The sequence below is a fragment of the Chrysemys picta genome, chromosome 13 (genome assembly GCF_011386835.1).
Source record: "Chrysemys picta bellii isolate R12L10 chromosome 13, ASM1138683v2, whole genome shotgun sequence".
Lineage (NCBI taxonomy): Eukaryota > Metazoa > Chordata > Testudines > Emydidae > Chrysemys > Chrysemys picta.
In genome coordinates this window covers 37,035,383-37,062,338 of record NC_088803.1, presented here as the reverse complement: position 1 = coordinate 37,062,338, position 26,956 = coordinate 37,035,383, and the positions used below count along the sequence as shown (strand labels likewise).

General features: G+C 44.6%; 1 protein-coding gene and 1 long non-coding RNA gene across 14 annotated transcripts in view; one reads left to right on the top strand and one right to left on the bottom strand.

Moving 5' to 3' along the window:
* Window positions 1-26,956, top strand: part of LOC101934267 (uncharacterized) — an 87,491-nt gene continuing 60,535 nt past the window's right edge. Inside the window, exon 1 of the long non-coding RNA XR_256619.4 lies at window positions 1-77. This is a non-coding gene — a long non-coding RNA (uncharacterized LOC101934267). The remainder of the gene's footprint in view (window positions 78-26,956) is intronic.
* The window catches only part of EYA2 (EYA transcriptional coactivator and phosphatase 2), a 154,335-nt gene continuing 133,745 nt past the window's right edge, over window positions 6,367-26,956 (bottom strand). For all 13 annotated transcript variants that reach the window (XM_065566662.1, XM_065566667.1, XM_005304641.4 and 10 more), the window contains 6 exons: window positions 24,723-24,781; window positions 20,346-20,506; window positions 18,087-18,201; window positions 17,332-17,453; window positions 14,470-14,570; window positions 6,367-7,649 (listed from right to left, as the gene is read on the bottom strand). In XM_065566662.1, coding sequence (XP_065422734.1) covers window positions 7,569-7,649; window positions 14,470-14,570; window positions 17,332-17,453; window positions 18,087-18,201; window positions 20,346-20,506; window positions 24,723-24,781 — 639 coding nt within the window. In that variant the 3' untranslated portion in view covers window positions 6,367-7,568. The remainder of the gene's footprint in view (window positions 7,650-14,469; window positions 14,571-17,331; window positions 17,454-18,086; window positions 18,202-20,345; window positions 20,507-24,722; window positions 24,782-26,956) is intronic.

Below are 26,956 nucleotides of genomic sequence, written 5' to 3'. Positions count from 1 at the left end.
AGCTGAGCGGGTGGCACCTGCACACATGGGCAGTGTGCAGAGCCCCCTGGCCCCTCTGCTTCCAGGAGCTGCTTGAGGTAAGCACTGCCCAACTGGAGCCCAACCCCCTTCCTGCACTGCAACCCCCTGCCCAAGGTCAATCCCCCCCCCCCACACACACACACAAACTCCCTCCCAGAGCCAGCACCTCACCTCCCACACCTTAACCCCCATCCCAGCCTTTCACCCCCAGCCTGGAGCCCCCTCATGCAGCCAAACTCCCTCCCAGAGACTGCACCCCAGCCCGAATCCCCCCCCCACCCTAATCCTCTACCCCAGCCCTGAGCCCCCTCCTGCACCCCACCCAGGTCAGAACCCCCTGCCACACCCTAACTCCCTCCCCCCCGACACCCTAACCGCCAGCCCTTCACACGCCTGTCCCTGCCGGATTAAAGTGAGTGAAGATGGGGCGGGGCTGCGGGGTTCAGTTTTGAGGGTGTGGCATGAGAAAATGGGTAACCGTAGCGCCTGCCCCAGGGGGCCGCTCTTACCTCCGCTCTGGCGCCCCGGGGGCACCAAGTCCACGTACAGTAAGTGGGTTTTGGTGGTTTTATTTCGAACCCACCAGAGCCACGCCAGAGAACGAGGTCACACCCCCCCCCCCCCCCCGGACTGCGACCCACGGGCGGGGGAGGCGTGGCCCGGCGGCCACCCCCGTCGCCGGCAGAGGAAGCGCGGATAGGCCTCGCGTTATACACCGCCCGTCCCCGGCGCTTCCGGGCTGCCCTCGAGCGGGCACCTCAAGCCGGGCCAGGCCCAGCCGAGGCCGCCCGCTCCCACGGGGGCTACGACTGGGAGCGTAAAGCCCGCAGCGGGCACATTTCTAGGTCGTTCCCCGCTGGGGCGCGCTCCGCCCAGCCTCCTTTATGGGCTGGGCTGGCAGCGGTGAGGGTTAAAAGCTGATTGGGCGGCTGCCATGGTTGAAGGCGGGCGGGCCGGTCTGGTGCTCGTTAGCGGCCCGTGCGCGCACTATAGCCGCCCAGCCAGTGCTACGCTAGTTTCTCTTTTCTCATGAGCGTGATGATGGCACTAAGCTGGGAGCGGGCTGGGCGTTTCCCTGCAGCCTGGGGCCCCAGGGAGCGGTTGGTCGGGACCCTCTCTGCACGCCCCCGGCAGCCGGGCGGGGCGGGGCGGGCGTGTTTCACATGACAGGGCTAACGATGGAGTCTTGTTGCCATCATGTGGCTAAATGTGGGAGCTAAACTAATGTAAAAAGAAACGTTATCAGCTAGAGATGGAAGGCAATAATCTAACACGGGGGTAAATCCAGGGAACTCCCTTTGCACTTTTTTTTTGCAAAGCATTAGTTAGTGCAAAAGAAGCAATTGTGTGTATCAACAGTATTCTGAATTATAGTTGTGTATAGATTATTCACATGCTAGTGATGGGCCGTGGTTTGGTTTCACAAAATCAAAAGCCGAGATGGTTCAGCTCTGGATTACATTTTAATTGAATGACTAGTGGGTTGTGGACAGAGCTAATAAAACCTATTTCTGGTTTTGGTACATCTTGGGCAACTGTTATATATATGATTTAAGCACTATTGGTTGGCCATATATGAAGCACTTGCTTGCTGCCTAAAAGATGCAGTTAAGTAATGATGTATGGATAGACCCTGAGGATGTTGTCATTTTAGGAAAACTAGCTGTTGTGTGCATTTGAGGGTTTGTGAGGCTCACAGATGAAGTGGGTCTCTAAAAAGGATCTGAAAAAGAGGGTTGGGGGCTTTTGGTTCTGTGGTTAGGAGATCATTCTGTATATAAGCAAGATGGAAGGAGGTGTAAAAAAATGGAAGTGGGAGAAGAAAACAAAGGTGATGGAGGGGATGGTGTCATGACACCAGTTGAGCAAAGGAGACAAGAAGGGGAATACAGTAAGAAACTGATATGTAAGCCAGGGTGGAGCTTTGTAGGGCCTTGAAGCTGAGAACTTTAAATTTGATGGAGTGGGCAAAAGGAAAAGCAGGGGAGATATTTGAAGAGGAATGACAATGGCTGTTTTGTGCTGAATTACACTGTAGCTAAAGGCAGTGTTTGCAAGGAGGAGGTGAGGAACCAGGCTTTTCTGCTTACGGTTCCCCTCCTCCAGCCACTAGGAAAAACTACCTGAAACTTGGCTCTTGGGGACCACATGGACTCCAGCCTGGCCTGGAGCCATGCTGAGCTGAGAATCCCCCTACAGCTCTGGCACTTTTATCATCCATAATTCTGAAGACAAGATGTCACTTTACATTGGTGATAGTTTTGCCAGTTATTGATATGTCCCCCCAACTATTTCCTTCTAATGAGTGCAACTGGCATGCTTTGCATTGGTGGGGGTAACAAATGTGCTCACAGCTGCACCTGCTACTCTTACTCATTTTTCTGAAGAAAATATTAATAAATATTCAGTGGGAAAAGGTGAAAATTGACCAGGTTTGGGTTTTTTTTTTTTTTTTTTTTTTTTTTTTTACATTAATTTACACAAAATGCCCTAACATACACAATACACTTGCTTTACAACTTAGCATTTTTGTTTTTAACTACTACTACTCATGTTTAGAGTCATGGCATGCAGGTAAACACCAGAAGAGTAAGCAGTGGTAGAAAAGAGATCTCCTATGTCATTCATTACTGTAGTGAAAGCCTGTGCACAATTATTGTAGTGAATCTCTTGCATGATGTCCCATGTGTCTACTGAATACCTGAGGTGAAGATCTGTGCCCTATTGAAGTTAGTGGAAGTTTTGCCAGACTCCAAGGTGAAATCCTGGTTCCACTGGAGTCTGTAGAATGTGGACATAAGAACAATTAAGTAAAGAAAGTCCCAGCAAACAGAAAGGAGATGGGGTGAGTGAGGCATAAATTATCAGCCAGAAAGGAAGGAAAGCACTAATAAAATAATACTTTAGCACTCATATAGAGCAGCAGAAAGAATTAATCCAGCCCTAGCAATCTGCCTTTTAGGATGACAAGCTGTAACATATCTGTCAAAAGTAATTTATTTCATTTTAATTACAGTGTTTCCCAAGTCTGTTAAAGCCCTGCAGCACCTGTGCTGCTCTGGTAGGCAACAGATTCAGCAAAACACCTACAATAAATCAGCATTTACAACCTACATCCCACCCAAACTATGTAACAGATGAATGATTGCCCTTAATTGCAGTAGCATCATAATACAAGTTTGAACTGGATCACAGAGTTTTCTTCCCAAGAACTCTGAGAAGCTTAATGAGGCTTGAAGTAAGGGACCTGCTGCTCTGCATCACCCACAGTCATCATTTGTTTACAAACACTTATTTCTATGTTTAAAATGATTACAGCAGTGGACCCCAAGCCCAACAGTAACAGTGTTGTGAGGCTATAGCATATTGGTCAATACCTCTAGAACACTGTAGTATATTCTTATAACATCTGCATCCAATTTAAAATAAAGCTGACAGTAATGATCAGATATAATCTCAATTTATGGATAAAAAAGTATTCAGCAAGAACTTTTTTCATGGTTAAAAATGTATTTTGGTACTTATGCAAATACCTTGGCTCCTGAGTCTACGGAGAAAGTGACTTTTTTGAGGCATGACCCACTGAAATCATAACCCACTGAAATCAATGGGAATCTCTCCATGGCTTTCCACAGGCTTTGGGTCAGGCCCTTAGTGCATGTATGCTTATTTGAATGGAGCAAATTGACAGCTTATACAGCTAACTATTTCTGCTCGTTATAAAACAGCTCTGTGTTTAATAGCATGTTATCTAAATCTCAACTATAAATGGTGCTATCATTCCACTACAATAACCCTGATAGGCGGTTTAAATGCCTGTGGCTTCTTTGAATTTAATATATATATATATATATTGCTCATTTCTTGACTTCTGGGAGCGGGTCCCTCAACCCTGCTGTTTTGCTGAAGTAGGAATGATTAAACTTCTTTGGGAGTTCCCATGACATAAGTGAACTGAGGTGGGGGGAGGGTGTTAGTTTAGTAATTACTTAGCCCATTAGCCAAGCTAATGGTTTAAGGCCCAGTTTGTGGCTGGCATAAATAAATGTATAACCCTGAAGTTAATGGAGTTTGCCTACTTACTCCAGCAGTCAAGTTGGCCTTATAGGCTTCATTTCATGACTGACACTTGAGAAGGGCTCTCCACTTCCCTTACAAGATATTTTAAACTTTGAAGGAGAAAGTAATTTTCAAGCTTGTGCTGTGGAGTGAAGGTCAATATGAAAATGATTATTTAATCAACAATAGATGGGAAGATACAAATTCTTCTAAATGCAGTGTTACACAGTGAAAAAGGAACACATGGTTTCTCTGGAAATGCAAGCCAGTGACTAAACAAGACACAGCTTAGTGCAGCTTGTTTTTCTCTATGTTTGGAAAGGTATTTTGCTCCCTGACGTGTTGACAAGACAGTAGCGACAGCGTTTGCTATATTCTGCAACTCTTAAAGTCCCATTCAAGTCTTAAGAGGCCAGAATATAATCTACCAAATAGGATAGCTATCTTTCACTGCCTTGTTTTTATGTACGAGGACGGTTCAGAGAGAGGAGTGCTGACCCTCTGTAAGTGGAGAGGCTCTGATTATTAGCAGTCCTATATTAGTAATGTCATCAGTATGTCTATTAGGCAAGGCTTAGTTTACTCACCTAGGGCTCCGAGGTGGCCTACATTACACTTGACTCAAGGGTCTTGGTCATCTCATAGCTGCCCCTCACCTGGTTGCTAGTGTAGTTTATAAAGGGCCTTAGGCTGCAACAATGTTTGAAACTATTTTTAAACATGGCTACAAACAATAGTCTGGACTGTGCCTGGGGAATGGGTATTCCCAACTGCTAACCCAGGACTGATGTGTATGTGCAGGTAGCCAGCTATTTGCTGAACAAAATGTTCCTAGATTCCCTCAGACAGGGAAGGATGAGGCCATGTTTTTTAGTGAGAGGAGGACACCTGTCACTCCCTGTCTGGAAGCTGGTGGCATATCATTGCTCTTGCTGGCATATTCCTCTCAATGTTACTGAGGCATAGAAGAGATGGACACAGCCAACTAGGACAGCAATGAATGAATATGGAGAGAACATATGCAGCAATACACAGGGGAGAGCAAGGGTGTGTGTGTACAAATATGAGAGCAACCAAGCCCTAGAACTCTGTTGGGGTGGGGGGGCTGGGGGTGATGGAGGGTGCAGGGAAGGAAAACCACAAGCACATAAGCAAGCTTGAGAATGTCTGAACACGTTCAGAAAGCGGAGTCTCTTAACTCGCTTCAGAAAGAATGAGCTATTGGGTAAAACAAGCCAGCCAATGCCTCCGAATTCCATGAGAAACAATTAGTTGATGGGCAAGTTCCTAAAAGCTGCAGCTTCACTGTCTGTCAGTGGCCTACAATTCCCCAGAGCTGCTGCCTTTCGGAGGTTTTACTCACACTTGTGTTTATCTCATGGAAGCCTCTCAGTCAGATTTCCCCCCTGCCCCCAATTTCTCTGGTTTCTTGTGCTAGTTTTGTGGTCAAATTTAATCTCTATTTATGCAGCCAAACTATTGCAGAAAGACTTTGCTTTGTCCTAGATTCCCTCTCTCAGCAGACCATAAGGCTAGTGCCTCCTCTGCTGGAGAACCACACTTTGTTTATGTTTTGTGCTGTGCTATGCCCAGACCCAAAAAAGGTTTTTTTTCCCCTCCTGCCTACTGTAGGCGAGTGTGGATAACATACTTTGCAGATGCTGTGTGGCTGATACTTTTGAGCCAGATGCTGAGATTAAATTATTCTGTGGTCAGTACTCCACACTCACCGCGCAGGAAACTCTCTCTCTCTCGCTCAGAGCTGGCAATGGATCTTTATTTCCTGAAGTGGCTGTTTTGAGATTTTCATTGAAGGCTTTACAGCTGCAGCTGTTGTATCTTTAAAACCTATTTAGTTTCACACCTGTGTGCAAACAGTAAATATGCTGCATTGGTAATGAGGCCAATACATTGTTACACTGTCTCAGTTTTGGGGAAATGCCCATTTAATCATCTCCCATACATCCTTCCTCTAAATCTTCCTCTGCTGTGAAATCTACAAATTACTCCCATCTGGCATTGGGTAGGCAAGGGGCAAACTCTGACTTCTGCTGATGTGTTAAACTTTGTTTTATTGTTACTATCTCCTCCCAACCAACATCCACCCAATTTGTCTGTTTTGTACACCAGCGGCGTCCTGTATGACATGTAGATTGTGGCCTCTCTGGGGCTGGAGTTGTTTTACTTGTCACATGGCTGTAGACTGCCTGGCAACATGAAGTCCTGATCCTTGACTGGGGTTTCAAGGTGCTACTGTAATAGAAATAAATAATAATAAAATCTGTATAGAGAATTAGAGATTTATCCAAGCCCAGGGAGCCAAAATGTTTGACATTGAGGGTTGCCAAGGCAGCTCAGCAGGAGCTTGTAGGCTGAATCTAATTTGCATATGCATTTATTTACATAAATATTTTTGTCAAAAATAAATGTGCCGAGCTTTATCTTCCCTTGATAGATGAACAGATGTTGTTTGTTGGCCAAGTTCTCAAGCACTTAACATAATTCAGGTGATTGTCTTTGCTCCCTGCCATCACAGGGAGTTCCCACAGACTGTAGTCTTTGCATCTCCAGTCTAAGTTCTCCTACTCCATCTCTAGCTCAGAGGGAAAGCAAGAATTCTACACATCTGCTAGGTCCAACAATGCATGGAGAGAAGAGAAGGCAGGTGTTCTATTCCCCCAAAATGTAAACGTAGTTTTATTTAATGCCTTTCATTCATCACAAGATACTTCTCCCCACCCACTGAAAACAAGATGGCAGCATAAGGCACCGTTTAGACACATGCACAGTCCACATACCATCTAGATCAGCTTTAAAAAACATAGCTACAATTCTTACCAACAGTCCCAAATGTCCTCAATACTAATGTACACAATATGATTGTCCACGGAGTTTATCGTGGAGAAAAGAACTATTAAATTAGAATTGTAGGACCCTCTGCCCTCCCCCCTCAAAAGAAGATAAAAACACAGATACAGAGCTTAATACCAGAGTAATGAGATTAGTTCATAAATTAAAAAAATACAAAAAACCCCAACTATTTCACTCTTATTTTCAGAAAGTCCCACATGATGTAATGAAGAGTCCAGTGAGCATGCCCAGAATTCCATGCTGTGTCCTTTTCCCCCCTTTCAAAGCAAGAAAACTGACAAGTAGACCCAGGACTTCTAGTCTTTTGTGTGCTTCAAAGTCATTCACATGGCAATAAAACAGTCAAGAGTCCAGTATCAGCTCTAGGAATCCATTTTAGCCATAAAACTGCAAGATCCCCACTGGGTGATTTGAAGGTTTTTCCCTCCATCCAATGGAAGAAGGATTTGATACATTGCTTTCCTGATGCAGATTTTTAAAGGCTTCCATACAATGGGTTCCCCTCAAAGAAAGATGACTGCAATTGTTGTAGGATCCGTTATATAAAATACCAAAGAATAGGTTGAGCTGATGTATCTCTGAGTGAAGCTTGCCCAGCGCTGAGACGTTGGGGTCTGCTACAAGTACTCAAGTTCCAGGGCGTGCCTGAGAGCCTCCAGGTCAGCATGACAGGAGATTCTCCAGAATGGCATGTTGTGCTGGAAAGAAACCAAAATATATTTTTTAAACACAAGGATCAAAAGATCTTTCATAGTTTGCACCCTGAACAATGGGAAGTGTTGCACCCTTAGCCATCAACTCACAATATTGCTATAGAGATAAAGGATCATTTTAGAAATTAAAAGAGGGGGGTTTGGTGTCCCCTCTGCAGGTGTGTGTGTCTGTAGAGACTAAAAACATTGCAAAGTGCTGGAAATTGCAGGCACTTCCTGAGTTTGTGAGGCACTTTCACATGCTGTCCTGCTTCGGAGGAAACAAGCGGGGCAGGGCAAGTTTCTGGATGCCTGCAAAGATTTTGTATTGTTATACACTACAAACTTTACTTCCCATTTTCCCGCTGGGTTTAGCGTGAATGTTTCTAGAATAATAATGTTCTTCGAAACAAAATCTTGATGCTCCTTCCTGATGCCTAAAATCCATTGCAATAGGTGCCTTAGCAACATGACAGACAAGTGCTATGAGATTCTCCACACAGCTCTGCAATCCTTTCCTATAACACATGCTCCAGGGCACGAAAACCACCTTTGTGTTGCCACCTCTCCATAGACTAGGAAATTATGCAATAAAATGAAGTTGTTTACATAATCAAAAGCATGAACCATAAAGCAGTTAGTTTTATAACAATTACAGTTCACTCTGCAGGAAAGACAAACCCTACCTCAATCTGTAGGTACATAGGAATTGCTATAATAGATCAGGCCGGGGTCCATCTAGCCCACTACCAGTTGTTTCAGAGGAAGATGCAAGAAACCTTGCACCAGGCAGTTATAGGATAATCTCTTGGCATATACCGATGAAGTGTTCCTCGTGGCCCAGGACCCAGAAGACTTGGCATGGGTGGAGACTTGCCAAACCATCTATTCAGCAGCCTCCTTCACCCCAAGTCAGCTGGGTCAAGAGCTCTGGCCTGATGGTTGGGGACAGGTGCCAGACTGGCTTCCTCCCACTCACGCGCCAGACCATCCAATGGAGGTGCAGGTCCACTGTTCTATCTTGATGTGTGCCTGTCTGCCACTGATCCCTCCACGCTAGAGAATTGGATTGATCTGGAGGCCAGGGTGTCTGACCAGCTGTGGAGATGGACAGAGATGTTCTGATGCCTTTCCCTTTGAAGGAGACTCCAGTGCTCGTAGTCCGTCATGGAGCGTGCTCACACACGCCTTCCTCCACCACTTCTGAGGGTGCCGAAATGACCAGCAGCAATTCTCTCTCCCCATCTGAGAGGTCTCCCTCCCAACCTCTCTGAGCTGCCAGTCTTCTACCAGGTCCTCCTCAGGACCTGGAAGCTATCTCAGCAGCCAGGTCTGCAGCGCACACTGAGAGGGACGATTTCCTAACAGACCCCTGCTATACAACCCACACCTTCATGAGCAGGTGGTGGAGTCTGACTTGGTACATCAAAGAATGGTCCTGGCTGGTGCCACCAGAATCTGAGACTTCCTGGACTACAGTTAGGAGGACACTGCAATGCTTTGCTATCGCATGGGGTTGCCCACTCTACATGTCCCCCCTAGTGTGCTCCAGAAGGAGAAGGCAGCCTTACCCCCAGCTTCTCTCACTTTTCTCAAGTGGGTCTTTTCTCAAGTGGGTCTTTCTCCTTGCCCACCCCTCACCCTGGCCCTCTGGAGCTCATCACTGGCCTCTGCCCCACGAACCTCTCTGGTCCCTCTCAACACAAACTACCTGAGTTGGCTGAACGATATCCAGTGGGCCTGTCGCCAAACTGCACCCAGAAAACATCTGAACACACTTGTACTTCATACCATCTACTTCCTCGCCCTGACATCCTGCCCCTACTCCAACCGGTGGGGACCTGCTGTTCCACTCTTGTTCCACGGCCTGCCAGAGTTATTAGTTGGTGGTTCCTTTGTGGAGCTGTGAGCAGGGCCATGGAGCTGGTGCATTTCGTGGAATCTCCCGACACCTGCCCATTCTGTGAAGAGAGGGAGACCCTGGCACATGTCTATGTAGCATGTCTCAGGTTGTAACCCCTATTCCAGAACTGCCTTCTGAGGTTCTGGCTGCACTTCCCCCTCCCCTCTCCTCATTTATGCACACCCCATTCATGGCCCCACGAAGTCATGAGACTGCCTCCTCCTGGCACTGGCCAAGATGGCCACCCATCACACCAGGAGGAAGAATCTGGACGGGGGTGTGCTCTGCAACTGTGAGGCCTATTTCTGATCCCTTGTTATGTCATGCCTCTGAGTGGAGGTCCTCTGGGTGGTGTCCACTGACTCTTCAGACACCTTTGAGGAGCAGTGGGTGCTGTCGGAGGGTTTTTGGCTTGGTGTGCCCTCCTGGTTCTCTACTTTTTTAACCTTTGACATTCATTCCGTTCCTGTTTTTTCATTTATTTGTGGTCTGAGTTCAGTGGTTGAAGGGTCAACCTTTAGTTCTGGGCAGGCCTATCCCACTACCCATAATAGGTGCAGGATAACCCATCCCCAAGGAAGCTTCCTCCTGACTCCCATTTGTCAGAGGTTGGCTTATGCCCTAAAGCATAAAAATCTGTATCCTTTTCCAAACCCCTTGTTTATTTTTTAGTATTTGCTATTATTACTCTGAATATGCTTGCTCTCCATACAATTGTCTAAGTCCTGGCAGGTACTTCTCTACTGAAATGTCCCATTTAAAAATACAGTAGAACCTCAGAGTTACGAATACCAGAGTTATGAACTGACCAGTCAACCATACACCTCATTTGGAACCGGAAGTACACAATCAGGGAGCAGCAGAGACAAAAAAATTAAAAGAAGGCAAATACAATACACTACTGTGTTAAATGTAAACTACTAAAAAAATAAAGGGAAAGCAGCATTTTTCTTCTGCATAGTAAAGTTTCAAAGTTGTATGAAGTCAATGTTCAGTTGTAAACTTTGAAAGAACACTCATAACATTTTGTTCAGAATTACAACATTTCCGAGTTACGAACAACCTCCATTTCCGAGGTGTTCGTAACTCTGAGGTTCTACTGGATTCAGCTAAAATCTAGAAAATCTTGCTATCTGTGACCTTCTTGCAGTCACCTCATTTTATTATGTCTCATTTAAAATAATGGAAACTATGCTTATGCTCTTTTGAAAACCAGATTTATGTTTCCAAAAGAAAAATGCCAACTATTTGTGGGTGCCAGTAAACAAGTGACGTACAAACATCAGGTGGGTCTGGTTAATATTCTGGTAACTCTGTAGGTACAGTTTTGACAATTGTGACTGGTGTTTAGTATTCTCTGTAGTTTTTGTGGTCACTTCAGTTGAAAGGGGTGACTCTCAGAAGATTTGGAAGTTACATTCAGATCTTTATCCCAACTTCTTTGATTTGCTCTGGGTGGCCTAAGATTTGAGATGGTTCTTTTCTTATCCAAACCAGTTCACTCATCCTAGGTTTGTACCAAAGACTGAGGCCTGGTCTACATGCACATTTTGTACTGGTATAATGATGTCAGTTACTGCCAAAATAGTGATATCGGTACAATCCCCAGCATGGGTTATAGAAGTATGAGCCTGCCTTAACTGGTTTAGCTTACTCCCCTTACCGCATAGAAATAAGTTTAAAGGTGTCACTAGGGGGATTGTACCACTTTAACTGCACCAATACAGATAAAGTGGTGCAACTTGTGTGTCTAGCTAAAGCCTTAATCTGGTTTCTTAACATTACACATTCTCATTTCCCAAGCAGACAAAATAGTTGAAGGAAGAGGATTCTTTCCCAGGGCTACTACCTGCTTAGGACACTGTAGCGACACCAGATGTTCATTTTACATGGTGTCTATTTACACTCTTCTCTACTTAAATACAGTTCAAGCTCCTCTCTGCTATGTTGCCTATCACTAAAAAAAAAAATCTTCCCTTGAAGCTATTTATCACTTTCTTTGTTCACTTCACACTACACACAGCAAGCAAACACAGGGGCATCTGAAGTGACTACAGTGCATTGCTCTGCAATTTCACTTTATAGGGGAAAAGTTATTTCCTCTCCCATTTCCTCAGACCCCTGGTGGATATAAAATCCCTTCCACTTAAATTATCTATCTTCCTTTCTTTAAAGAGAAGAAAGCTTGGACACTCAGCCACGCCTGCTGTTCAGCTCTTGCAGATTTATCATTTGTGGATAGGTGAAGAAAAACGACTCACTAAAACGGAGATATTATCAGTGCTGCCAGCAAAACAGTGAAAGGCTCTCTGCCCACCCTGTTTTTTGTATAAAGTCAGGTGTGTAGCTAGCAGCCCTGACTAATGATTGTCATCAATCAAAGGCTGTGACAGCTCCAGCAAAGAATGTGTTCTCCTAATGGGAGAGTTGATTAAACCAGGAGACACTAGCAAGAGGCCTCTTGAAACCCTGCCTGTAGAAGGCTGCTGAACCTTCCTGCTGCTTCATACTGCCATGGAACCTGGTAGCCTTTGATGCAGTCATGTGCACTGACCCACTACCTTTGAAGTATAGTGCAGAGCTGTCAAAAGCGGCAGGCTATTATCACTTCACTTTCAGTCCATGCATTTTGGGTTCTTCTTGGAGGGATTCTTAACCCTTAAGGAACCAGCTAAGCACCTGGGAATCTGGCTAATTTCCAGATTTTTTTGGTTGGTGACAGGAATTGATGTGCCATGGAGGAAAAGGTTTTCTGGCTGCTTCAAGGCAGGACTGGGTTGAGACCCTGGGGACAGAGCAAGTGCTGACCCACCTTGCACCTGCTGGAATCCCCTCCTCCCTGAGCCTGTGCTCCCAATGTGACCAGCCTTGCCTGGCTGTTGCTTCCTGCCTCCTCATTCAGCCTAGGAACCGGCCAGGGGAAGTTGGGTTACACAGGATGGTCATTCCCAGAGCACAAGAGTCTTAGATGGGACTGCAGAGGGAAGCAGGAAGACACCCTGAGAAAGACGTGATCTAATGGTGTTTCTGGCCATGTTGAACAATGGCAGATTTCCCATCACGTTTCTACCCCACAGAAAGTTCAGGAACCCTCCTGACTCCAGGGTTCTTCTCTGAATTGTTCAGGGACTCCAACCCCCACTAACAGGCAGAAACCCTCACAGGCAGTAATCCAGGGATTTGCAGTTTGATTTCCCTTCTCTGTCAACAGCTCCACCATTCTCACCCAAACTCGCACAGCCTTAGTGAATGGCACCCTTGATTCTTCCTCCCTGTGCCCAAAGTCTCTGACTATGCCCTGCCATGTTCTCTTATTTATCTTTATTTCTACTGTGAAAATCACACTAGTACCCCCAATCTCACCTCCAAATCTATCCTTCCTCATCACCATAAACCTGGCCCAGCCCTGGATCTTCTCATGATATGCTATTGTTAGCTCTTCTCTCTGGCATCCCCACTTCTCCTCTCTCCCTCTTCCAGTCCACATAAAATGCAGTCACCAGAATGATCTTTCCTTCTCACTATTCTTATAATATCCACAGCAGCTATTAGGCATGGATCATACAGACAAGCTACACAGGGCACTGAGTATGTAAGGGCACCTCTGGCTCAGCTGTCCTCCCACCCTGCATTGCCTGGGAGCAGCACCCGTATGGCTGCAAGCCCCTTCATGGGTGCCCACCACGCTGCATCAGTAGCACATGAGAGCTGCGGTACAAACACAGCTCCAATTCAACTGCCTCCCCTCCACCACAGCTTTTTAGAAGGGGGAGATGCTGTCTCTTTAAGGGCACGCTCCATCCCCAGAGACATACTGTACCGGCAGCCAGGGCTCAGAGCCACTGCACCACCCCAGCAGCAGCAGCAGCACCACCACCACCACCACTAGTGACTGTCCTCACTGCCATGATGAGAAGGGCATTTCCTAATAGGCTGGAAAGCCCACAAGAGCCCATGTTGAATGCCATATTTCAGCAGTTTGGCATCTGGTGCCAGTGGAAAGTAGGAAAAAGAGACATACAAATATTTTAAAAATGAAGATCAAAATGTTTTGAACTTCAATTAAAAAACAAATCAGTTTTGGATTCAGTTAGAAATCTGGGCAAAAGTCTAGGTTGCATCTTACTGTATCTGAAATGTTCTGCTAATCCCTAACTGGAAGTCTCACCTGGTACCTAAAATCAGGTTGTGGCTTGCTTGGACTTTCCCAGTCAGTTGGCATGTGATGCAAAGAACACTTGCTCTGCAGTCTCTCTTTAGGATGCCAGTGACAAAGGGCTGTGTCTGTCCAATGAGTATGTAATACTCTCAGGATTCTGGGTTCATTATCCCTGCTCATGTCACTTTCAGATTCTTCCATTTTTGTTTTATTTGCATTTGATGTGCCTCCCCACTTTGTTGTTTGTTTTTTTTGCTTGTTAAAATTAATCAAATGGCTCCATAAAATCATTAATAAAAGAAAAGCAGCCACTTACTATTAGTCTCCTTGGCATTATTTACTGTAACATAAGCCTCCATGACAGCACTGAGTATTAATATGCTGTGATAAATCACTCCTGAGAAATTCTGCTGGAGTTTGGAAATTATAAGAATGTGGCATATAGATCAGAAACTCCAGAATTCACCATGGTTGCTTCAGCTGACATCACACAAGCGGGGTTTGTTTCATGTGTCTAATGCCATCTTTATTAATCAGGAACAATTCCTGGAACATGTAATAGAAACTAGCAGTGCTTGAGACCACCTGAAAGGTTGCAATGGTTGCCAGGGCTATGAAAGTGGGATTTGCAGTAGGAAATTGCTCAGGGTGATGTGAGGATTTGCAACCGGGGGAAAGAGGCTAGCTGTAAACAACGTGGTGGGGAAGAAGTTTCATTTAATGCTGAAAACTCGAAGAACCTGGAATTGTACATACAACTGTACCTTTTTTGCTCCCTGTTCCTCTTCAACACCATCTCCTATTACAACATACACGGCTTTCCTCCCAAACCTCTGCATTATCCGTTCAAAACAGCTCTCTTTCCCTGAGCAACAAAAGAGAAGAAGTGTTTGTTATCTAAGAGAACTGGGCAGCCGGGCTGGAATTCAGCTCTGAGGGCTGGGGCAGAGCCTGATTTCATTTGTTTCTTTGCATTTGTAATTTGGTTCTCAAATTAAGACTTAGGCAACATTCTCTGAGATGCCATCACACAAGCTAGCAGCATCTTCTTTACCTACCTAGTGTTGCCAACTCCCTTGTGTTTACCACAAGTCTTGTGATTTTTGGTGTATTTCTTAAAGCCCCTCCTGCTGGAGACATGCAATTCTCTGGGAATCTCAGGGCTTGTCTAACAGTGGGGTAATGTGCACTACAGGGGGTGTGATTTCTAAAGTGCACTAACATGTTGTGCAATAATTGGTCTGTATAGACCATGCTGGTGTGCACTAAAGGTTCCCTAGTGCACATTAATATATCAGTACTATGTTAAAGTGCATTAGGGAATCTTTAGTGCGCACCAGCAGGGTGTACACAAACCAATTAATGCACATGTTAGTGCACTTTAGAAATCACTCCCTACCCCGTAGTGCACATTACCCCACCATGAAGACCTCAGCTTTAATTTTAAAAAGAATAAAGTTTCTAGTGCTCATGGTTGCAGAGAAAAGCTTGAAAATCTGAACCAAGAAGGCTCAAACATCAGACTGCAAATAAAAATAACCCAACATTTATCATTTTAAAATCTCTTGATTTTTAAATCAATTTAGTGTTTTGTGACTACTTGGCGTCGGCAACATGGCAAATATGATTTAGTGTTTAAGTCCAACAACCTAGGACAACTGTGAGCTATCCAGTAGGGCTGGCCAAAAAATTTCCACCCAAACGGTCTGATAGAAAATTGGGTTTTCTATTGCACAGGATTTTTCATGAAAAGTATTTGCTTTCTGCAGAAACATTTCAATTTTTGTCAAATAGTATTCAGCTGAAAAACTTTCAGCTTTCGGTCACATTTTTTTTTTAATGAAAACTTTTTTGTTTGTTTGTGGTGTTGTTGTTGTTGTTGACATTTTCCACTTTCAACCTTCCTTGCAAGCTAGTTCTATTGGGGCGGGACAGCTTTGTCATTTTGAGGGAGTGCAAGAACCTAAGAGGTGCTAGCCACAAGAGAACGTCAGAGGTTCAGGGAGCTTCTGGGTATGTATTCACCACAATATAAAAATAATTAATAATATCACAGAAGGGCAAGAAGAAGGGATGTACAGCCTCTGGAGGAGGTTAGGGTTTTTTGGATATTAGGCCTCGTATAATTCTTGTTGGCTGGATGTTAGTGTGGCGTTGTGAGAAGCTGAAATTCACATTCTTATCCATATTTTTACCCACAAAGGGAAAGCAGATAGGACTATCTGGTCATTCCTGATGTGGCAATAGGATATAGTAGTGCTGCTTAACATACATTTACAAAACAAATTAGAAACATTAATCTTCACTGCACCATGGGAAGTAGCGAATGATCATCACCTCTGTACATACAGGGAAACAGGGACCCCCAGAGATTAAGGCCAACATTCTCAAACTTTTTTAAATTTTAAAAGTTTTAATTTAATTGATCTGACCACGGTCACACAGTGAGTCACAATGGCAGAGAGAGGATGAGATCTTGGGAGTCCCTGGTTGTTAGTCACATACTCAGAACACTAGACCATCCAGCTTTCTCTATAATCTCTGCATCTTTACTTCTGGTCACTGTAAGAATGAACTCGCCAGACTCCTGACCAAGACTTTGGAACAATCAAAAAAGTCTCCCCCCAGAAAATCCATCACAGGTTTTATATTGAGCCTGGTGCATGCAGAGGGAAGAGTTTAGTGGGAACAGCATGTATACTCGTGTGGTGCAGATGTGTGATCCATGAAATTCATAGTTATGTATCTCAGCGTTGAGTCCATATGCTTTGATTTAAAGGAGCTCTCAGTCAGCTGTCAAACAACATTATTACAAAAGGCATTTCTTTTGGTGCTCACCAAGTGTCTCAGCCTTGCAAACAATGAGCTTATCTGCCCAGCACTGCTGTGAGGTAGTTGAGTATTATTAGCCCCAATTTAGCGATGGGAAGCTGAACCACAGAGAGCTTAAGTGACTTGCCCTGGATCATACGGAAATTCTGTGGCAGAGTCAGAAATTGAGCCTGGATCTCCTGTTTCTCAGTCCAACACCTGAACCAAAAGACCATCATTCTTCCTTCCTTAGGCCCTGTCTACATTCAAAGATTGTAACCAGATATAGCTGTAAACATGGTCTGTGTTAGCAAACAAGATCATTAATATCTGCTAGCAATCACAGCACATAACCACAGCTTTTCTATCTTGATCCATGATTGCTTTTCTATAACGGGTCCAGTTCACTGTCCAGCCCAGCCCTGCAGTGTAAACAGGACCTTTAGCCATGTTTATGTAACAAGTTCGATTAGAATTCCTTCCTCTCAGATGTGTGAGATAGGGTGTCCCAGAACATATGGCCCACAGGCTGCTAATGCTGCTGGGTGTGCATGTCTCCTAGGCACTGTATCGCCCACTGAGACACTATGGGAGAGCTACCTTGATTCGTCCCATGGTGCACTGATACAAACATGGGCAGTTAGTATGTTAGATGTGGAGACACCAACAGGAGGATCATGTAATTGTGTTGAGAATAAAGCTGCAGGAACACAATTCAACCGTGCTCACTGTAAGTGGATCAGATTCAAGGGCCACAACCTGGTTACAAACAGCCAATTGCACTTTAGACAAGGCCTTAGCTGTATTGCTCTTACCTGTCTTTGTTGCACTGTAGATGTTTTCAATGGGGAAGACTGTGCCCAGTCCATATAGCAGCACTTTAGCAAGAGCTGGTATGAGCTGAGTTGTGGTGACCAACACGTTTACACAGTTAGGCCTAGAAAACAAAGTGGATAGTTGGAATTGCAGTGAGTGAGGCAATCTGTGTCCTTTTCTCCTGTTAGCCTCTGTGCTGGGAGCACAGGGCAGGATGCAACCGGAGAAAGCTCCAGAGAAGTTGGTGATTATGTGATGGAAAATGACTGAGGTTTTTTGTACAATCTCTTTATTAATTTATGAGAAATGAAATCATTTAAAACAAACCAGTGACGAAGACGGAGACTTACAGTGTATATCGCAACCAACCACTGAGGTGCTTTAAATGGTGGTAAATCTCCAATGTCATTTACACTGGGTCCCTTGGGTGAACTAAGTCAGGGCTAGTAGTGCTTCTATTTCCTCTTACTGGTCTCCTGCAAATCTGTTTAGTACCTTCCTGGGAATGCTACAAATGGGGTATCCAGCAGCAAGGCAGGAAAACCAGCTGATTTTCTTTTGTTTAGTCCTTTGTATCAGATTGAGCTCACCCCTACCCCGGATAATACAAATCTGGAAAACATGTGCAGATGGGCCTCCCACAGATTTGGCCAGCAAAATCCTATAAACGTGCCCTGGTTTGTTTGGAGGAAAAGAAGGGAAGCAAAAGAACTCTTGGATCTCATATGTAGGTGATTCCTTAAGCTGTTCTTACCGGGAATGTATCAAATTCAGAGCCTTGAGAGCATGAGTGAGCCAGAGATCAGTCAGAGCTTCCAGTTCTGCTCTTAACTGCAGCCAGGTTTCCCTCTTAGGAGCTCCTATTAAACCTGCAAGCAGGGAAATTAAGCAACATTATTTGTAGCTGCACGGAAAGGGAATGTCTTGCACAGCTTAGTACACAGTATTCCAAAGGGCCTCCTGCTCTCTCCTGGCCATGTTTGAATCCTACCTCTCAAGCTGCTCCTTTTTCATTCCTGGTGGAGACTCCTAATCCTGCTGCTATGGAGTGTGTCAAGGCTCTGCCCTGAGTCCCCTTCCCTTCTCCCTCTTGAACCTGCTGCTAGCCTTCTTTTTGGACATCGCTTCAAAATAGATGATGCCCTGAATGCCCCCAATGTTTCTCACTCCTATTCATCCACTTCCCTCATTCCCCCTCCCATCTTGACCCCAGTCTCTTCTGCACAAGTCATGAGTTGAGGGGCTTTAATCTGTCACTGGTCTCTTCTTCAACCCACTGAACCTCTAGATGGCTGCTGTGCAAAGTGTTTCACGACTAAGGGCCTGTTGTATGGAGAAACCTTCTCTGAAATACATTCACTGATATGGTAGTTAGCACTGGCATATTTAGCCAGTATTTTGCTCGGCTCTGTCTCTGTGGTTAGCAATTTGCATGGCTCAGTTAGAATACTTTTCTGAAATTTCCCATAGAACTAAGCAGTAATGATTGAGGTGCCGGGCATTTCCTGAGAATTAACGACCAGTGCGGAGGGGATAGAGGTCTGAGCAGAAACAGACGACTGTTGGGTCCTGCAGGTCATTAATCCCCCTAAAAATCTGTCCACAAGGTCGTTATTCCCAGTATATATGGGAAGGTCATTATTCCCACTAAATACGTAAAAGGCAAATATTTAAAATACCTTTAGGAATATTATTATTTTTGGTTATATGTTGTTCTGGTTCTAGTTCTGAGACACTTGTGCTGACAAAATCCCAACCTAGCCTAAGAGAGAAACTGGGCTGTGAGATCAAGGAGGCTAGACCATCCCATTGTTTTGTGATATCATTTTGATGGGATGTGGGATAGGGAACTGTGACTAAGGAATACTCTTTCCTTCCATGTACACCAGAGCTCATCTATGCATCCCTCTGTGTGAGACTTGAGATATTGGTTTTAGGTTGTTTGAAGGGTGCGTTTGTGTTTTATTTATTGTTTGTTTGGGGAGGTGATGAACATAATGTTTTCTGCACCAGCTCTGGTATTAATTTTTTGGGTCACACAGCTTTCTTTTGGCAAAGATATGTGGTTTTAATTGTATTTGTTAGGGATCCCAAGGACTTTGGAGATGGGGTGCCCTTTAATTAGATGCACAAATATCAGTGTGAATGAAATGTACATTTTAAAAATATTTTTTTAAAATAACCTATTGCCATGGGTTAGGGAATTAGTGCCTAGGCCATTATTATTGGAGTGCTGAATGTGCTAGGCCCTGTACAATAGAGAACAGAAATTAGCCCCTCCTGAAAGACCTTACAATAATTTCATTTAGAGTAGACACAGCACGCTGTGTATAAGGCTCTTAAAGCAGGGCTTGATTTCTCCTCTCGTGTACAGGGGAACAGGCATGGGGAACACAGAACTTTACAGAGCCCTCTTAGGAGCAGCAATATTTCATTTCCTGCTAATTAGAGATAGGCCTGAACCACAACCTCTTGTCTGATCAACTCCTGACCTTGGGAAGGGCGTGTGACATCTAGATCCAGATTTTGTAGTTTGGTCCACTATCTCTAATGCCTTTCACGGGACCTCAGAGCACTTGGCAAAAACTAACCAAGCCTCACAACACACCTATGTGAGCTAGGTATTAGCCCCAGTCTGCACATGGGAAAACTCTAGTGTAGACAGGCTGCAACTTACCCACCCTGTTACAATGTGTCAGAGATGGGAACAGGATAAGGAGCAGTCTTGATTCCCAGTCCCTTGCTCTGACCATTAGACTGCACTTCCCCCTATAACAAATGAGTTTGCTCCTTGTTTTTGGAGTGCCTAGGCTATTCTGTCATGACCATTGTCATTTAAGGATAACACTGCTGAATTCTGCTGAAACGCTTGCCTAGCAGTTCAGTTCTCCAAAGATCAAGGTGCCCTAAGTATGCTGCTTGCTACACACCTACCTTGTAGTGTTTATCCTGCTGAACAGAGAGAGGTTTTTTTGAGAGATGAAAGGGGCCATTCCCCGGTGGAGACACTCACCTCCTACATTGTTTTTGTAGGTATTGTACATCTCTTTCACCCGACGGTAGCGGAATGCTAATTTCCTCATCCAGTCAACTCCCCCATGAACTCCAGAGCCCAGACATAGATTTGCACCAGCAGTTGAACTGTGAAAGCCATCTGCTGAGAAGTTATATGTGCTGGTCGGGGGGGGAAGCAGGGGAAAGAGGAGGAGGAAGAAACGGGAAAGAGTGTTAGTGCAATTATATAATACAAGGTTCCTTCCAACAGGGTTTAGAAACAAGTGAAGGGGGTGGGGGAAGAGGGACACCAGATGTTGCTGGAGAGTAATGGAGGCAGCTGGTAAAGCACAGGAGGAGGAGGAATAAATTTCTTCTTGCCCTACCGGTGTTTCTGGTAATACCTATCAATTTGTGTGTGCTAATTTATTTGTTGGGCTAAATCTTCAGTCAATTCCCATTACCACTCCTGCTGAATTTGTGGGTACACCTATTTGCATGCACAACTCTCCATCAGCCCCCCAACACACACTTATACAAGCAAATTAGGCGGACTGACTTAGAGGGCCATTTTTTTACACAAATGCAGGTATGTAATTGCATGTGCATTTTACAATTGTGCATCTGACGGTTTTAAACATCTGGCGTGATAATGCCAGATCTGTACAATAAAAGATATGGTTTTCCATGTGCGACTGGATACAACTACTGATCCTATATGGGGATTAATGGGGTGAAAATTTTGGTCCATTAATTTTGACAAGAAAAACCTATTTTCAGGCATGAAGAACTAACAGGATTGCCAGAGGTGTGGAGCCCAGCACTGCTCCCATATAATATATGGAGATATACCTATCTCATAGAACTGGAAGGGACCTTGAAAGGTCATCAAGTCCACTCCCCTGCCTTCACTAGCAGGACCAAGTACTGATTTTGCCCCAGATCCTTAAATGGCCCCCTCAAGGATTGAACTCACAACCCTGGGTTTAGCAGGCCAATGCTCAAACCACTGAGCTATCCCACCCCGCTCTTCATAGCTAGTTTCTACACATCTCTGAAAACAATGAGGAATTTAGGGGGCACAAACAGTGAAAATGCCTTCTGATGAAGACATCATACATGTTGGTTACTACCACCCATTCATTGTGAGAGTCTTAGAACTACCTTGAACACAGAGAAAAACAGGACTGTCCTCTACATGAAAATCACAACTGCGCACTGAATCACTATGCATGCCTGGCTTACTGAAACACAGATGCTAATGCAACTATCTGTCTGCAGAAATACTCAAATCCTAAAGAAGGTAATTCTGATATAACCTTTCTGATTGTTTGGCATTATATGTTAATACCGGGCTTTGAACCTGTTTTAGAACAAGAAAATAATTAACAGTGGAATGAAAGAGCAGTGGCTGCTTACAACGCCTGGTCATAAACATTCTCCAGCAAAATCTCTTTAACGCCGCCCAAGCAGAGCCCAGAAGAAGAGAATAAAATGGGTATGGCATATAGGAAAGACGACAAAGGCCTTGTCTATGCAGGAAGTTAAGTCAAATCAACTAAAGGTGAGAATTTAAAGCACGTTAAACTCCTGTGTGGATGTGCTCATTCAGAAGTAAAGTGACATTTTATTTTAATTTAGCTTAATTCACTTCCCAAAATTATTTTGGCTTAATTTCCCTAAGCATATGAGAAGTATGTGAAAAGCAACAGAGAGCTTTTGGGCTTGGGCTTGTTGCAGGATGAAAAGAGATGCTGTTAGCAGATTGCTTTCCCATATACTCTCAGAACAGGCAAGGATTGTTTGCACTAATTTACTTAAGGTAAAATCCAGTTTATCATTTATATATATGTGCACTCATACTTGGATTTGCTATGCAGTAGAGCCTACTTATAGGCTAATAAAACAGCCTGAAAGTGTCCCATTCTTTCAGTGCTTTGCAAAGCATAAACTACAATCCCAAATGACATAAGACCTCTTCTCCAGGGCTGGATTAATTCAGAGGCTTTAGGGGCTGCAGCCCAGGGCCTCGGGCTAAGGGGGGTCCCACAGGCCAGATATGGCCCGCTGCTTCTTTTCATCCAGCCCACGGCAAGTCTCCACGCCGTGGGCCGGACACCACTCCCTGAGCCTCGACGCCCCCCCTAGGGCTGGCACCGCAAGTGCCAGCTCGCAGATGTGCTCCTGCAGCCCTTAGGCAAGGGCATTCAGGGAATCTCTGACCCCGGGCGCCAGTGCCACAGCTCCCATTGGCCAGGTACCGCAGCCAATGGGAGCTGCGGGGGCAGTGCCTGTGGGCACGGGCAGCATGCCTCACGCAGAGCGGTCTGGCTCCTCTGCCTAGGGGCCGGACGTGTTGGCCACCTTGGGGAGCAGAGCAGTGTGGAGTCACGGCAGGCAGGAATCCTGCCTTAGCCCTGCTGCTCTGCCGACCAGAAGCTGCCTGAGGTAAGCGCCTCCCAGCTGGAGCCTGCACCCCACACCTCCTCATGCACCCCAACCCCCTACCCTAGCCCAAAAACCCCTCCTGCACCCAAACTCCCCCCCAGAGCCCGCACCCCAAACCTCCTGCTGCACCCCAGCTACCTGTCCCATCCCTGGCTCCACCCCAGAGCCCACCCACCCCCAGCTGGAGCTGCACCCCCTCCCACACCCCAATCCCCTGCCACAGCCCTGAACCCACTCCCCCACTCCAAACCCGGGGCCCCACAAAATCTAATAGCCTCGGGCCCACAGGAGAGTTAATCTGGCCCTGCTCCTCTGAGTGAAGCTTTTCTGTGTGGGGAGAACTGCCTTCCCTATGAGGCTTCCATAGTACTCTGTACCATGTAGCTACATCCATTCATCATATAAACAACCCACTGGAAAACAACAGAGTGTAAATATAGGTCCCGGTTGCCATACAATGTAGGTGAACAACTGCACATCCAATTTGTACACACAATTACTGTGAATGTACATGCACACTTGGCAAATGCACGTGCAAACACTTTGGTAAATGCACATGCAAATTTATCATGTGCATGATTACCTGATTTATATACACACAGTATTGGTGTATGCAAATTTGGAGTAATATTTTCATGACAAGCCAATTTTTACTGGTCTACCTGCCATTCACTATGTAAGATTGCTGGACACTAAAAATCACTCCTTTAAATCAAAGAGGACATTTTATTGTGACACTGAGTTCTGGCTGTACCATTCTGTGCTCTGTGATAGGTGACAGATAAGCCTAAATTGCAGGGTTGTTTCACTGAGGAATATGTCTAACACCTTCATGAGTTTCTGGTAGCAGTGATCAAAGGTACCACTTTTTGGGAATAATATTCAGTGCAGCATGAAATAGTCCAAAATGCAGGACTAAATTTTCAAAATACTGCACAGTTCTTAGCCATGAAGCTCATGCCGGGTGTAATCAATGCTGTGACCATGGAGTTGTCAACATATCCCACATAAAGAAATGTCACATGGAAAATAAGTGTTTGGGATGCATAGCATTGAGGCAATTAATTCTCAAATTATATAGCAAGTAGAGGAGGATGATGTGTTAATAGTACAGTTGCCACAGTAATCTTGAGATCTTACAATAAATAACAATACTGTAACCAGGAGTCAATTCCAGTGGAAAATATGATAATTACATTGTAACCAGGGCCGGCTCCAGGCACCAGCGTAGCAAGCAGGTGCCTGGGGCAGCCAATGAAGAGGGGGGCGGCCCATCCGGCAGTTCGGCGGCAATTCAGTGGCAGGCTGTCACTCCCTCTCAGAGCAAAGGACCTGCCACTGTATTGCCGCCGTAGAATGAAGGGGCGCTAGAGCTGCCTCCGATCGTGATCACGGCTTTTTTTTTGCTGCTTGGGGCAGCAAAAATGCTAGACCCGGCCCTGACTGTAACCCACAATCATACGATTTCCTTGTAACAACACAGAATATGGGGATACATATAGGACCTTCGGCTGCAAAAGTGGGACCTCTCCCATTAGTTTGGGCAAAGCTCCTGGGAATAGTGGGCCTGAGTTTCATACAGTCCAGACACAGCACTGCACAATTCTAAGCTCAAGAATGGTTTTGAAATGGTTTGGTCCAATCTACGTTGGCTGGCAAAACCATATTTGAAACTGGCGTAGCTGAGTTGAGTTCAACCCATTTTCAAACTTGTTTTCCAGTATGGTTTAAAGTTTAGTATGGACAGGTCGTGAGAATAAGGCCTGGGCATATTAGTGTGAGAAAGAGGAGTTTTGTGCTCCCATGCATTGATGAATGCAAGGAATGTGGAAGGGGAAAACAGCAAGATCAAGAATGTTATTTATATTATACCATTGCTCATTCTCAAGCCATTTCCAAGGAATTGTGGACTGTTTGAGATGGAGATTCCAGTCCAGAGATTACCTACCTTAGATCTTGTCCATTGTCATCTGATGATACGTCGTCTATGTGTATTTGGTCACAATCCTGCAAACCATAAACAAAAAAATCCAAATGAATCAGGAAATGATATTGCCTTGGAATAACAAATTTGAAGGAAGAATTTTATCATAGAATAATCATAGAATCATAGGACTGGAAGGGATCTCGAGAGGTCATCTAGTGCAGTTCCTGCACTCGTGGCAGGACTAAGTATCATGAAATGAAAAACACATTAAGGACAGATATTAAGGTAAAATCAGGTCCCCCAGTATTGCTGATACTCTCAACAAATTCCAGTCAATTGATTAGATTACAATCCAATTTCAGATGCTGCTTGGCCACAACATGAATAGAATAACTGTGCCTAAGCAAGAATTGTCTGAGCTCACAATAGTTCTTCAATTGCACATTAAGGTGAAAGTTCTTCCTCTTCATACAGAAATGTGTAAAGCTGATGCAAAGGAACTTATTTGTCTCTTAACCAGTAAAACAGAGAACCATTAGTAGTTTACATACATTGTGTGGTATCTGAATCAGCAGCCTTCCCCATTAAAGAGCATTACTGTACCAATAAGAATATTCAGGCTTAATTTAAGGGAAAGAAGAAACACCCTTTTTCTAGGTCTTTCCACAGAAATTTCCTGTCTGAGACCTGTCTTGCTCCTATAGTGTTTCCCCCAGTGCTTGCTGGGGCTTTCCCCTCTCCTGTCCATCCACCAAGAGAAGGGACCCTGTCAGATCCCCATTCCACAGACAAAGTTGAGAAATAATACACATAAGTAATAAGGAAATCACCACACAGGAAACTTAAACTGAATAGATTATGCACTTGGAGCATGAAATATGTACTCTAGATCGTATCATCTAAATTCTTCATTGTTTGAGTGGTGAAGGCTTTACCTCAAAATCTCAAGAAATGTTATTTCTATGGTTTCTTTCTCTGACTTGACGTGATTAAAAAGGGGATGGGAAGAAAGTCAGGGAGCCTTTTTCTCTCTCTCTTCTTTGACTCTTGCAGGGAAAGGACAATGTATGTTGCAAAGGCCCTTGGAAGTTAGCAGATATTGTTCTGTTTTTTTGGCTGATCTTTCACTGAATTACAGAAGTGGACAGGGACTCTAAGCAATATCCATGATACTTAATGTGGGTTTATCTGCTTCACTAGTCACTCTTTGTTATCTACAGTATGAAGCTTGTAGTAGTCTCTTTACACAGCCAAGGATTTTCTATTTAAATCCACTCCTTCCGCCAACACACAAAAAATCTTGTGGCTAGATTTCCAAAGGGAGGACATCACAAACGTGCCTTCAGAAATGCATGTGAGACAGTTCTGTTCACAAATCCTACATTTCTGCAGATTGGGTAAAAATTTCAAAATCACTTAAGTGACTGAGGCCATTTTGAAAGTAGAACTTAGGCCCATTTTCAAAAATGATTAAATTGCTCAAGTGCTTTTGAAAATTCTACCCACCATTCCTATCTAGGAAGGCAGAGTTTCCTGAGCTGCAAATGCACTTAAGGGTTGTAATGCGATGGAAGTACATATGATTTTGTGCACACACTTTCCTTTGAAAATGTAGCCCCAAAATTTCAAGAACCATCATGTCAGAGATGTATTAATGCTGCTTCCCTTATAGTATAATGCTGGATCCCTTATGATACAAGTCCTGACTTTTGCTGAGTAGGGGTTTCTAAAGTATCTAATCCAATGGGTTCCCATCTCCTCTGTTCCTTGCTTTATAATTGAGGCCCTTGTTTTAAGTGAGTGTCGACTCTACAAATGAGAGCTGAGAAAATAAATTAATAACAGATCTCTGCTGGCACACGCCCCCGTTCTAAAATTAAAAAAACATTCCCAGCAGTGGTTGTGAGCTGTGAAAGCCACGCTGGAATAATATTGTCACAGCCCACTCAGCTTCAGTTGCATTGTGCTGTGCATTATGCTGTGCATTATGTAAGGGGAAAGGTATTTGTGGGGGATCTGCTTTTCTCATTTACGAATGAATTGTTCTGTACACTGAAGTGTGACAACAGTAGCTATCACATTTCTGACTTAATAAAATACCATGACACTTGGTGAGACGCTACCTCATAGTCCACCAGCCGACCCTATCATGTTACTGGGTAAAACACAGAGAAGCTGAACAAGGCAAGAATGTAGACCGTGCTTTACTACTTGGTTACCATACTAATTTTTCATTCTCACAGAATTTACTAGAG